This window comes from Solanum verrucosum, unplaced genomic scaffold, assembly GCF_900185275.1.
Source record: "Solanum verrucosum unplaced genomic scaffold, falcon-dt-bn FXZP01000262.1, whole genome shotgun sequence".
NCBI lineage: Eukaryota > Viridiplantae > Streptophyta > Magnoliopsida > Solanales > Solanaceae > Solanum > Solanum verrucosum.
The window spans coordinates 545,407-559,095 of NW_026020366.1; the positions used below are offsets into that span (position 1 = coordinate 545,407).

The 13,689-nt window shown below is 33.2% G+C and overlaps 1 protein-coding gene across 2 annotated transcripts in view; it reads left to right on the plus strand.

Annotated features, from left to right (window-relative positions):
• Window positions 1–10,030, plus strand: part of LOC125837891 (putative disease resistance RPP13-like protein 1) — a 46,793-nt gene extending 36,763 nt beyond the window's left edge. Inside the window, exons 1-2 of one of the 2 annotated variants that reach the window (XM_049516963.1) lie at window positions 6,099–6,161; window positions 6,245–10,030. In XM_049516963.1, coding sequence (XP_049372920.1) covers window positions 6,254–10,030 — 3,777 coding nt within the window. In that variant the 5' untranslated portion in view covers window positions 6,099–6,161; window positions 6,245–6,253. Of the gene's footprint in view, window positions 1–6,098; window positions 6,162–6,244 lie in introns of those variants that run through there. The other variant, XM_049516964.1, reaches the window with a different exon arrangement.
• The last annotated feature ends 3,659 nt before the right edge of the window (window positions 10,031–13,689 follow it).

Below are 13,689 nucleotides of genomic sequence, written 5' to 3' on the forward strand. Positions count from 1 at the left end.
AAAAGGGTCTAACTTTGTGATTTAAAGCTGGTATAACTCTTCTTAAAAGAGTGGCTTACATATACTTCTATTATTACATAAATGACTCACATATATCATTTTTCTCTAAAGAAAATAAAAAAAATCAATTTAAAATTATTTTTTTGAAAAAGAAATTTATGTAGGGATATATTTGATCCTTCTCACATGTATTTATTTTTGGCTTCTTTGATTCAACGGCTAATTTGGATTTATTATTTTGATGATTAAATTTATCTTTACTAAATTTCTTGTCAAATTTAGTACATATGCCCAATTTTATTTTATTTTTAATGATACAAAAAAAATACAACATATCCGAAAAAAATTAGCTCTAAATTTTTATTATTTTTTTTTAAAAAAAGAGTTAAAAAAAAATTCTCAATTTAATTTCTGTTAGGTTTTGATGTGGAATTAAGAGGGGTAGGTAAGTTGATTGGTGACCATTAAATTTTATCAATTACTTTTGGCACAACTTGTGTTGTCTTGGCCTCATGTCCTTTTCCACTACATCACAATAACCCAACAATCAATATATATTGAGAGTGAGCGCGCGTGATCGCAAAATTGATGTACTAACTTCGATCAATTTAAGTGTTCTAGCTTATTTGAGCACAAAATTTAAGAAATAAAAAGTAAAATTTATGATTTTAAATTAAAAATATGTGTGTTTTTTAAATTTTGTAATCTTAAACTTTCGATAAATTATGGACAAACTAAAAGTATCAAAGAGGTTCTACTTTGTAGAATACACAAATATTAACTTATTAAAATATTTCGATGCATTTATGCAGTAAGTTCAATAGAAAAGATATGATGAGTGATTATAAAAAGAGATTATGTTGATTTAAAAGATAACCACATGGAATCTAAATAAATATAAAATAATCAAATGTCCTTGAGGAAGGTAACCACATGGAATCTAATTAAAAGTTTTGTTCAATTCAAAATTCATCAATAATATTTTCAAGAATGATTTCTTTTTAAAAAAAATAAAAGAAAGAAAATTTTCAAGAATGTAAAGTAAACATATTTTTAATATGATAGATCCCTTTTGACACTATAATGAGCTGTGTAGAAATCTATCATTTTAAGCTCTTTTATATTTGAGTCCCCCACCTAGGCCCCCATTTCTACATCCCTAATAAATTACTCTTCTTCTCTTGCATCAATTATTGAATTGAGAAAGTAATGAATTCGCTTCAATTTATCATTGTCTTCATGTTGTTTGAAAAATCTTACTTTTGAAAGGAGAAAAAAATAACAGTTGGTAGTGTATTTCTCTCTTGAGTTTTGACTCATAGGGTCTAACATACTTCTTAACTTTGGAATATAAAGTTTATATGACTCTCGTTAAAAAAGTGGCTCACATATACCTCTATTGCTATACAAATAACTCACATATACCCTTTTTCTTCTAACAAAAATGAAAAATTCAATTCAACATTTATGTAGGGATATATTTGATCATTCTCACACGTATTTGTTCATCCACAAAATATCCATTTGTTCATCCTTCCATTGTTGCATCTTTCAATGATAGAATTCGTCCACTTCTTGCCTGTATAGATAAGCTCCGCCACCTTAACATAATGCAAGAAGGTATCCAGCTCCCAACGATCGTAATAGTCGGAGATCAAATGGATATATTGAGGATTTATATATACTTATTCAAATAATTAGTTTTCAAATAAGGACTACAAGCCTTAAAACAAGACTCATTAATTGTCATACATGCCTTGCTTCTATAATAAAGGAGAAATTGTAAAATGCTTTTATGAAGTGTTTGCTAAGTTGCTATCACCAAATTCAGATTCCACTGAGCTAATTTCTTACCCAAGCTAACACATATTTTTGGTGTAATGTTGAAAAGGAGCTTGAATTTAAAGATATGCCGGAGTGCAAGCAATGGCATGTACATGTCGCGCGAGTTCCCTAAACTTGAGAAGCTTTCAAGATGTCCTGAACTCAATTTGGAGACACCCATCCAACTTTAAAGTTTAAAAAGGTTTGAAGTTTTTGATTCTCCTCTTTTTGATGATGCTGAACTGTTTACCCCAACTTGAGGGAATGAAGCAGATTTAGAGATTACGTATTGACTATTGCAACTCTTTTACCTCCTTACCTATTAGCATTCTGTCAGTTGGTGTGATTATTGTAACATGTTTCTCGAGGAATTGACACTGATGGCATGTCATTCTATAGATGATATATCACCTGAGTTGGTCATATTGAATGTATCTAATTGCCACAACCTTACTAGATGTATGTTATTATTTTCCTTTAGAAGCTTTTTATTTTTGTTTACTTCCCTTTGCTTTTTGGCAAATTCCTTTGTCTATTGCCAAACCATAGCTACTGACCAAAACGAGTGGTGCTTCAATAGATAGATGTAAGTTATTCTATTTCCTTAGTATATTTTGATTTTCAGTTAGCTTGTTTCTTAATTCTTTTGCTTTGTTAAATCTTTTGGTTACGTATCTTTATATTTGCACTCGAACATTGGTAAAAGAAATCTAGTACACATAGGAATTGAGATAATTTTCTCTAGAAAGTTGATTGCTTAATATATGTCAGTAGTATATGTATCGCCTTTGGAGATTCATCACAATAGCAATTCATATATTTTTGTGATAAATCTCAGTCTTCATCTTACTTGATTATTAAGACCCTCTTTTCTTGTCAAGAAAGTATATCATGCTCGGGATGACTTCAAGGTTAACAAAATAATGATTTACTCATGTTTTAGTTACAATGATGCTTATTTTGTAGTAATAGTTTGCACTCTCATAAATCAGCAAAATAGATTTCCTTCATTGGGACTCTCATCAGACAGCGAAAGGCGGTTTCAAAATTCTCTGGAACCCATTTCTATCTTCATGCCTTCAATTCCGATGACATCCAAGATACAAAGAACATTAAAAGAGTAGAAGAATTCATCGCAACAGCCATTTAAAACCGAGTTTTGGATACTTTGCTGTTAGTGACATTTAATTTTCTTTTCAGGATATAAATAGCTTTATATTAAAGCTCCATAGAAAATCTAAATTTTAGAAATGATAATCACGGATAACAATCAGAAATTTTAGAAAATAAGTTAAACTTCCATTTTCTATATAGAGAGACGTGTGTGCGTTGGCCTGTAATTGCAATGCGTGGATTGTTGAAGAGTTCTAAAATTTCTTTTTAACTGCTTTTGGTAAGGAGGTTGTGATTTCCAAGTCGCGCAGCTGTCTACTGTGCCTTCCTTGAGATGAAGCATGACTTGCTACAAATGAGACATCCAGCTCTAATGTCCCCGAAGATCAGATGAGGACAAGAATGTGGTTGTTTACGCTTCAACTCAACTTCCCGAGTATACGCATAGTGTGATTGCTTTTTTTTTTTTATGTCATCAGACAAAATATGATTGTTATGACACTCATAACTTAACTTATTCTTCGGACTATTAATTTTATTTTATGAGAAGAGAAAAGAATTTTAAAAATGATGTTGGGTTTTTCTTTTTTATAACTATCAACTATACAAAACAAGATAAACGTTGTAATGAATTATCTATCGCTATAGAGAACATGTTCTCTACAGCCTTATATTCATTTATCTTTATCCCCAACAAAATTTAGTAAGTAGAAAATATAAGGAAGAAAGTGTGAAGATTTACCAGAATGTAAAGTACCTTTTAAACAAGCAATCCCGCTATGTTAAATTTAAAATTTAGCAATAATATTTTCAAGATTGATTTCTTTTTTTTCTTTTTTTTTTTTGAAACAAAAGAAAAGAACTTTTCAAGAATGTATAGTAAGCATATTTTTAATATTGTAGGTCCCTTTTAACACTATAATATGTGAGGTAGAAATCTATCATTTTAAGCTCTTTATTTTTGAGTCTAGGCCCCCCTTTCTACATCCCTAATAAATTAGCCTTCCTTTCTTGCTTCAATTATTGAGTTGAGAATGTAATGAATTTACTTCAATTTATCATTGTCTTCTTGTTGTTTGAGAAGTCTTACTTTTTAAAGGAGAAAAAATGATATAACTCCCTAATAAATTATATAATACAACTAGCACATGTATTATTATTTTTTTAGAGAAAAAGGGCTTGATGTACTTTTTAACTTTGTGATTTAAAGTTGATATAACTCTCCTTAAAAGAGTAGCTTACATATATTTCTATTGTTACATATATAAATGACTCACATATATCATTTTCCTCTAAAAAAAATTTAAAAAATCAATTTAAAATTTATTTTTTAGAAAAAACCATTTATGTAGGGATATATTTGATCTTCTCACATGTATTTTTTTTTATTTTTGGCTGCTTTGATTCAACGGCTAATTTGGATTTATTATTTTGATGGTCAAATTTATTTTTACTAAATTTCTTGTAAAATTTAGTACATATGCGCCAAAAAAAATTTCTACTGATACAAAAAAAAAAAAATACAACATATCCAAAATAAATTAGCTTTAAATTTTTTTCTTCTTTTTTTTTTTAAAAAAAAAGTCTCAATTTAATATCTGTTAGGTTTTGATGTGTAATTAAGAGGGGTAGGTAAGTTGATTGGTGACCATTAAATTTTATCAATTACTTTTGGCACAATTTGTGTTGTCTTGGCCTCATGTCCTTTTCCACTACATCACAATAACCCAAACAATCAATATATATATATATATAGAGCGCATGCGCACATGATCGCAAAATTGATGTACTAACCTCAATCAATTTATGTGTTCTAGCTTATTTGAGCACAAATTTTAAGAAATAAAAAGAGATTTTTAAAATTTATGATTTTAAATTAAAAATATGTATTTTTAAAATTTTGTGATCTTAAATTTTCGATAAATTATGGACAAACTAAAAGTATCAAAGAGGTTCTACTTTGTAGAATACACAAATATTAACATATTAAAATCTTTCGATGCATTTATGCAGTAAGTTCATTAGAAAAGATCACACATGATGAGTGATTATAAAAAGAGATTATTTTGATTTAAAAGGTAACCACATGGAATCTAATTAAAAGTTCTGTTCAATTCAAAATTCATTAATAATATTTTCAAGAATGATTTTTAAAAAAATAAAAAATAAAAAATAAAAGAAAGAACTTTTAATATGATAGGTCCCTTTTAACGCTATAATGAACTGTGTAGAAATCTATCATTTTAAGCTCTTTTAATTTTGAGTCCCTCACCTAGGCCCCCCTTTCTACATCCCTAATAAATTACCCTTCCTCTCTTGTTTCAATTATTGAATTGAGAAAGTAATTAATTGCTTCAATTTATCATTGTCTTCATGTTGTTTGAAAAGTCTTACTTTTGAAAGGAGAAAAAAATGATAGTTGGTGGTGTATTTCTCTCTTGAGCTGACTCATAGGGTCTAACATACTTCTTAACTTTGTGATATAAAGTTTATATGACTCTCGTTAAAAAAGTAGCTCACATATACCTCTATTGCTATACAAATAACTCACACATACCCTTTTTCTTCTAACAAAAGTGAAAAATTCAATTCAACATTTATGTAAGGATATATTTGATCATTCTCACAAGTAATCATCCTCAATATATCCATTTGTTCATCCTTCCATTGTTGCATCTTTCAATGATAGAATTCGTCCACTTCTTGACTGTATAGACAAGCTCCGCCACCTTAACATAATGCAAGAAGGTATCCAGCTCCCACGATCGTAGTAGTCAGAGATCAAATGGATATATTGAGGATTTATATATACTTTTATTCAAATAATTAGTTTTCAAATAAGGACTACAAGCCTTAAAACAAGACTCATTAATTGTCAAACATCCCAGGAAAGTAATTTTGTGCAATTCAAATATTGAGATGTTATCCGCGAGTGTGTTGCATACTTTCACGTATTTGGCTGAATTAGCCAAAAAAATGTAAAAATAGCACAACTGAACCTTGTATTGATGTTTAAATGATACAAGACTTTGGTCTCTAAATGGTCCCCATTTTCTACAACGTCTCCCAACTACCCTCAATTACTCAATTGAGAAAGCAATGAATAGGCACTAGCAAACATAGTTGTACCAATTACAACTTCTTGTTTGCAAATTTACTAGCAAAAGAGAGAGAGAGAAATCAGTGATCATTCTTGTTTGCAAATTACTTTTAGCATTCAACAGGTAAAGTAAAGTTGTTAGTAATTGAAGATACAAACATTCATCTTCTCAAATTTCTTAAAATCATTTTGTGTTTTGCTTTGCAGATTTCAGAAATGGAGGTTGGCTTAGCAGTTGGTGGTGCATTTATCTCTTCAGCTTTGAATGTTCTCTTTGATAGGCTTGCACCTCAGGGTGAGCTGCTCAATATGTTTCAGAAGCGTAAGAATGATGTTCGTCTCTTAAAGAAGCTGAGAATGACTTTGCTTGGTCTTCAAGCTGTGCTAAGTGATGCAGAGAATAAGCAGGCATCAAATCAATCTGTTAGCCAGTGGCTTGATGAGCTTCGACATGCTGTGGACGGCGCTGAAAACATGATGGAAGAGGTCAATTATGAGGCTTTGAGACTTAAGGTTGAAGGTAAGCATCAAAATCTTGCAGAAACTGGCAACCAGCAAGTAAGTGACCTTAACCTGTGCTTGTTGGAAGACACTATTGAAACATTGAAGGATTTGCAAGAGCAAATTGGTGACCTTGGCTTAAAGGAGTATTTTGGTTTGACGAAACAAGAAACTAGAACACCTTCAACTTCTTTGGTTGATGATTCTGATATCTTTGGTAGGCACAAGGAAATAGAGGATTTGATTGTCCGTTTATTGTCTGAAGATGCAAATGGAAAAAATCTGGCTGTAGTTCCTATCGTTGGAATGGGCGGCGTGGGTAAGACAACACTTGCTAAAGCCGTTTACAATGATGAGAAGGTGAAGGACCATTTTGGTTTGAAAGCTTGGTTTTGTGTTTCTGAGGCATATGATGCTTTCAGAATAACAAAAGGATTACTTCAAGAAATTGGCTCAATTGACTTAACGGTTGATTACAATCTTGATCAGTTACAAGTCAAATTGAAGGAAAGCTTAAAGCTTGATGACAATCTTAATCAGCTACAAGTCAATTTGAAGGACAGATTAAAGGGAAAGAAGTTTCTTATTGTTCTTGATGATGTGTGGAATGACAACTACAACGAGTGGGATGACTTGAGAAATCTTTTTGTACAAGGAGATATGGGAAGTAAGATCATTGTAACTACACGAAAGGAGAGTGTTGCTTTGATGATGGGTAGTGGAGCAATCAACGTGGGAACTCTGTCTAGTGAAGTCTCTTGGGATTTATTCAAACGACATTCACTAGAAAACAGGGATCCTGAGGAACATCCAGAATTTGAAGAGGTTGGAAGAAAAATTGCAGACAAGTGCAAAGGGTTGCCTTTAGCTCTAAAGTCACTTTCTGGTATTTTACGCTGCAAATCAGAGGTGTATGAGTGGATAGACATTTTAAGAAGTGAAATTTGGGAGCTTCCAAGTTGTTTGAATGGTATATTACCAGCGTTGATGTTGAGCTACAATGATCTTCCTGCACATTTGAAGCAATGTTTTGCTTATTGTGCAATATATCCCAAAGATTATCCATTCTGCAAAGACCAAGTTATTCACTTGTGGATTGCTAATGGTCTTGTACAACAGTTTCGTTCAGGTAATCAATACTTTCTTCAGTTGAGATCAAGATCACTATTCGAAATGGTTACAGCATCTTCTGAAAGACACGTAGAGAAATTCATAATGCATGACCTTGTCAATGATTTAGCCCAAATTGCATCTTCAAAACTTTGTATTAGGTTGGAAGAGAATGAAGGATCTCATATGTTGGAACAAAGTCAGCATATGTCCTATTACATGGGAGCAGATGGTGAATTTGAGAAATTGAAACCACTCTCCAAATCAGAGCCGCTGAGGACATTGCTTCCAGTCAATACGAAGAGAACGAAGTATCTCAATCATCGTTACCCATATCAGCTAAGCAAGAGGGTGTTGCATAACATACTGCCAAGACTGACATCCTTAAGGGCATTATCATTGTCACGTTATGAGATTAAGGAGTTGCCAAATGACTTGTTTATCAAATTAAAGCTCCTCAGATTTTTGGACCTTTCTTGGACAAAGATTGAAAAGTTGCCAGATTCCATTTGTGTATTGTATAACTTGGAGACACTTCTCTTGTCATATTGTTCTTATCTTGAGGAGCTACCACTGCAGATGGAGAAGTTAATTAACTTGCATCATCTTGACATAAGCAACACTTATCGGTTGAAGATGCCGCTACATCTGAGCAAGTTGAAAAGTCTCCATGTGCTAGTGGGAGCCAAGTTTCTTCTAGGCAGTCCTGGTGGATTGAGCATGGAAGATTTGGGTGAACTGCATAACTTGTATGGATCTATATCAATTCTAGAGTTGCAAAATGTGGTTGATAGAAGGGAAGCTGTGAAGGCAAAGATGAGGGAGAAGAATCATGTTGACAAATTATCTTTAGAGTGGAGTGAAAGTAGTACTGCTGACAATTCACAAACTGAAAGAGACATAGTTGATGAGCTACGCCCGCACACAAACATAAAAGAAGTCGAAATCACCGGATATAGAGGGACAAAATTTCCAAATTGGCTAGATGATCATTCGTTTCTTAAGCTGGTGGAATTGTCTCTTAGCTACTGCAAGGACTGTTATTCTTTGCCAGAACTAGGAGAACTCCCTTGTTTGAAATTCCTTTCCATTAGAGGGATGCATGGAATAACAGAGGTGACGGAAGAATTCTATGGCAGTTCAGCCTCCAAAAAGCCTTTTAACTCTCTTGAGAAGCTTAAATTTGAAGATATGCCAGAGTGGAAGCAATGTCACATACTAGGAAGTGGTGAGTTCCCTAAACTTGAGACGCTTTCAATTGAAAATTGTCCGGAGTTGATGGGGAAGTTGCCTGAACATCTTTGTTCTCTGAAAGAATTGAGAATTTCAGAATGTCCTGAACTCAATTTGGATACATCCCAACTTGAGGGAATGAAGCAGATTGTTGAATTAGATATTGTTGGTTGTAACTCTCTTACCCCCTTACATTTTACCATACTACCCAGTACCTTGAAGAGAATGACAATATCTTGTATAGATGATATATCACCTGAGTTGCTCCCAAGAGCACGCGAATTGACAGTTTCATGTTGCCCCAACCTTACTAGGTTTATGATTCCTACTGCCCCTGAAAGGCTCTCTTTGGTGAGTTGTCGGAATCTTGAAAAACTTTTGGTGCCATGTGGGGGGACCCAGATAACGTATTTGAATATTTGGGACTGTTCGAAGCTGAAGTGGCTGCCAGAACATATGCAGGAACTCCTTCCATCTCTTAAGAAACTGGAACTCTGGTATTGTTCAGAAATAGAGTCCTTTCCTGAAGGAGGACTGCCTTTCAATTTACAACAACTTGTGATCATTAATTGCACGAAACTATTGAATGGACGAAAGGAGTGGCTTTTACCGAGACTCGTAGAGTTAGTGATCCAAAATGATGGCAGTGACGAAAAGATGGAACATTGGGAGTTGCCTTCCTCTATTACAACTCTTAGCATACACAGTCTGAAAACGTTAAGCAGCCAGGATCTCAAAAGCCTCACCTCTCTTCAATATCTATCTACTGCTTATTTACCTCAAATTCAGTCAATGTTGGAAGAAGGGCGGCTTCCCTCCTCTCTTTCTGAGCTACATTTAAGTTACCATGATGAACTCCACTCACTACATCTTTGGCACCTCACTTCTCTTCAAAGTCTACACATCTATGGTTGCCCTAATCTCCAATCACTTTCTGAATCAGCACTGCCCTCCTCCCTCTCTGAGCTGGCCATCTATGATTGCCCTAATCTCCAATTTCTTCCAGTAAAAGGGATACCCTCTTCCCTCACTAAACTAACTATTTTCCGCTGCCCATTGCTCACACCACTACTAGAATTTGGAAAGGGGAAATACTGGCTAAATATTGCTCAAATTCCCATCATATATATTGATCATATATACATGTAATGATTATAACAAATGGTGCTCCGACAAATGTAAGTTATTCTTTACCCTGAGAAGCTTTTTATTTTTGTTTACTTCACATTGCTTTTTAGCTAATTCTTTTCCTTTTTTTTTTATATCTTGTCGAGCAGTGTGGAGCGTCTATTGCTCAAACAACGGCTATTGACCAAAAATTGCTCATATTTCCACCATAAATGCTGATTGGGAGAACCTGTAATGATTAAAACGAGTGGTGCTTCGATAGATGTAAGTTATTTTATTTCCTTAGTATCTTTTCATTTTTGGTTAATTCTTTTTCAGTTATATCTTTTTGACCAGTGTGTATCATCTATTGCTTCTGTTAAGTCAAGGAAATATGTTTAGATTTGTAAAAGAAATCTTTATATTTGTAAACCGTTGCTGAATGTGGTCTGACACCAAAGTGTAAGTGAATAAAGATAGTTTCGCAGTTTTGTCGCTGAATAACTATTTGCATTTTAAATTTTTTGCTTTGATCACATGTAAAATGCAATTAGTTATTCATCGAAATGCCATTTTGATATTTTTTTTCTTAAAAGAAATAAATTGAAAATAGTTATTTATATCAAATAGTTGTCAAATAATAAATTTTAATTTTTTTGCTTTGATCACATGCCGTGGCCGACATAGAAATTGATATAAATATTATCTATTAAAAAAACTTACTATTTTAAGTCATAAGTTTAATATATATTAATTAACTATAAGTAGGTAAATAAAAAAAACATAGTATTTTGAAAGATACATGTCATGTACTTAGAAGTCATTTGATTGGATGATTTGAGAGTTTAGCACAAAATTTAGCTTTATTTCTTTCTTATTTAATTGTCATTTTCAAATACCTATTACTAATATTAGTATTACACTCACATCATCAATTTTTGCAAAAATAATTTTTTCTGTAAGATAATGCTAACGATCTTTAAAAGTCACTCGATATATGAATAAAGTTACAATGAAGACTATAATGCAAGATTTCTGGTTTGATTGTCATTTTCAATACCGGCCTACTATAACTAATACCGGCCTACTGTAAACATTAAGGGCTCGTTTGGTGTGAGGTATAGTAACAAATAGTCCCGGGATTAAATTATAGTACCGCTTATTTTGTTGTTTGGTTGGCAAGTTCGGGATAACTTATCCCGGGATTAATAATTAGTACCGGGATAAGTTATCCCTCTCCTTGGGTGGTATAGTAATCCCGGGATAACTTATCCCGGGATAAAATAGGTAAATGACAAAAATGTCTCTTTCAACCCTTTTGTTATATCACTTTTTACATTAATGAAGGGCATTTTTGTAAACAAATAAATTGTTCTTAAAATTTATTATTTTGAATACAACAAACCAAACACTCAATAAAAAATAATCCCAACACAACTTATCCCATCATAACTAATCCCAACATAACTTATCCCAACATAACTTATCCCATCATAACTCATTTTCAAACCAAACGACCCCTAAGTGTTGGAACTATTTATACATAAATTTCTGTGATCATTAGAATGATATATATCTTTGATATTAATGACGTTTAATATTCTTTTCAGAATATAAATTAGATCGTGCTCATCATGAAAACGCGTAGCTTTATTTTTATGTTCCACAGAGAATCTAAATTTTAGAAAAGATAATCACGGATAATGACAGGAGTATTAGGAAAAAATAAACTTCCATTGGCAGAATTAGATGTGTTATAGACTTGCAGCTAATTGTTATGCGTTATATAATTCTTGGATGGTAGCTGGTATTGAATTGGTTTCTCATTGATTAGTGACTTATACTCTTATCACGTTTTAACTTCAAATCTCAATTGCAAAAGACATCATATGTAGCTAGTGCAACCATGTTTAATCGAAAGTATTTAGTTCTTGCAAACATCAACCATCCCATGTCAAGAATGAAACTTTTCTTAATAGTATAACGAAGATCTGTTGTCACTATAGAAGTAGAGAGAATTGATGTCATTCATACTTGGGAACAATTAAAATTGATCATGAGGGAAAAGTATATCATCGAGTGGTACAAGTTGTTCAAAGTATGATGCCGTCTTACTTACTACTCTTTGTTACAATTACAGACTATGTGTGGTCTGTAATTGTAACACGGGGATTGCCTTAGAGTTATAAAATTTCTTTTTAATTGCTTTCAGTATGGAGGTTGTGATTTCCAAGTCGTGCAGCCGTCTACTATGGCTTCCTTGAGATGAAGCATGACTTGCTGCAAATGGAACATACAACTCTAATGGAACCCAAAGGTACATTAGGAAAAAAGTTGTTTTAAGTATTACACAAGAGAGGTATTGGCATTATGGTCATAGATTATAAGGAAAGATAAGATATTACTTTTTCATTGTCAGGATCTTGACAAGGCTCGGTGATCATTTGGGAAGTGAAAAGCTTCGAAGGTTTCTCTGTTCAAGTCGGGAAGTGATAACTATTGAACTATGTATGTAATAGCTTGTATTGTTGAATTTTGGTCCTAGGCCCCTACGACTTTAAAATGCATCACTTGGGTCTAATGTCACTTCTTGTTATACCAACAGTCAATATCTTTCTTGCGTTTTGTCGACGTACAATGATGTTCTTTTTAGTATGGATACCAAGACATGTACAAATTTGTAAAATATAAAAATTAACTTCTGTGTCATATATGATATATTGAATTATAAACTTCTTCACCTTACGGTAATCACTTTCTTAGTAAAATAAAAATGATAGTATTCGTTACTGGTCTAGAGGAATCATACATGTACAACTATATAGAGAGAGACATGTGTGCGTTGGTCTGTAATTGCAATATGTGGATTGGCCAAAAGTTCTAAAATTTCTTTTTAATTGCTTTCAGTAAGGAGGTTGTGATTTTCGAGTCGTACAACTGTCCATTATGACTTCCTTAAGATGAAGCATGACTTGCCGCAAATGGAATATTCAGCTCTAATATACCCAAAGGCCGGATGAGGACAAGACCATGGTTGTTTACGCTTCAACTCAGTTTCCCGAGAATACGCACAGTGTAATTGCTCGGTGTCTTGGTGTTCTTGGGCATAATATTTATGTGATAACAAGAAGGGTTGGAGGTGTCTTCAGTGGCAAGGAGGTAAAAAAATGAGTTGGGAAGTGAAATTATTTTGTAAGGTCCCTTTGCTCAAGTCGAGAGAAAAGTTGTTGAATCTTTAAGTGGTATTTATTCATCAATGAGAGAGAAAATAGATCTACATGCAATCATCAAATGTTGCTGTGAGCATGCTAGGCCTTGTGCATCTTCTACATCTATTTTCCTCTGAGCAACTCGCAGATGAGCTTGCCAAGGGACTTACTCACGTACGTCGTTCCTACTTAATGAACAAACTAGGCGTAGAATCTGTTCATAACACCTAGCTTGAGGGAGGTGTTGAGGAATTAACGACTAGTACAGCTGTGCCTTAGCTGTAATCTGTTATGGTTAGTTAGAGTAGAGTTAGTGGCAGTTGGTCTAGCTTAAGTTGGTTAATTAATCTGTTATATGGTTTTCCTATTGATCAGTTTTTTGATTGACATGAAATTTACTCTAAATTTGCTGCCTCTTAGTTCTACCGACATTTCATAAAAGGTGTGTGACAAATGATATTGTTTTATGTGTACAATGGCTCTAAGTAGACT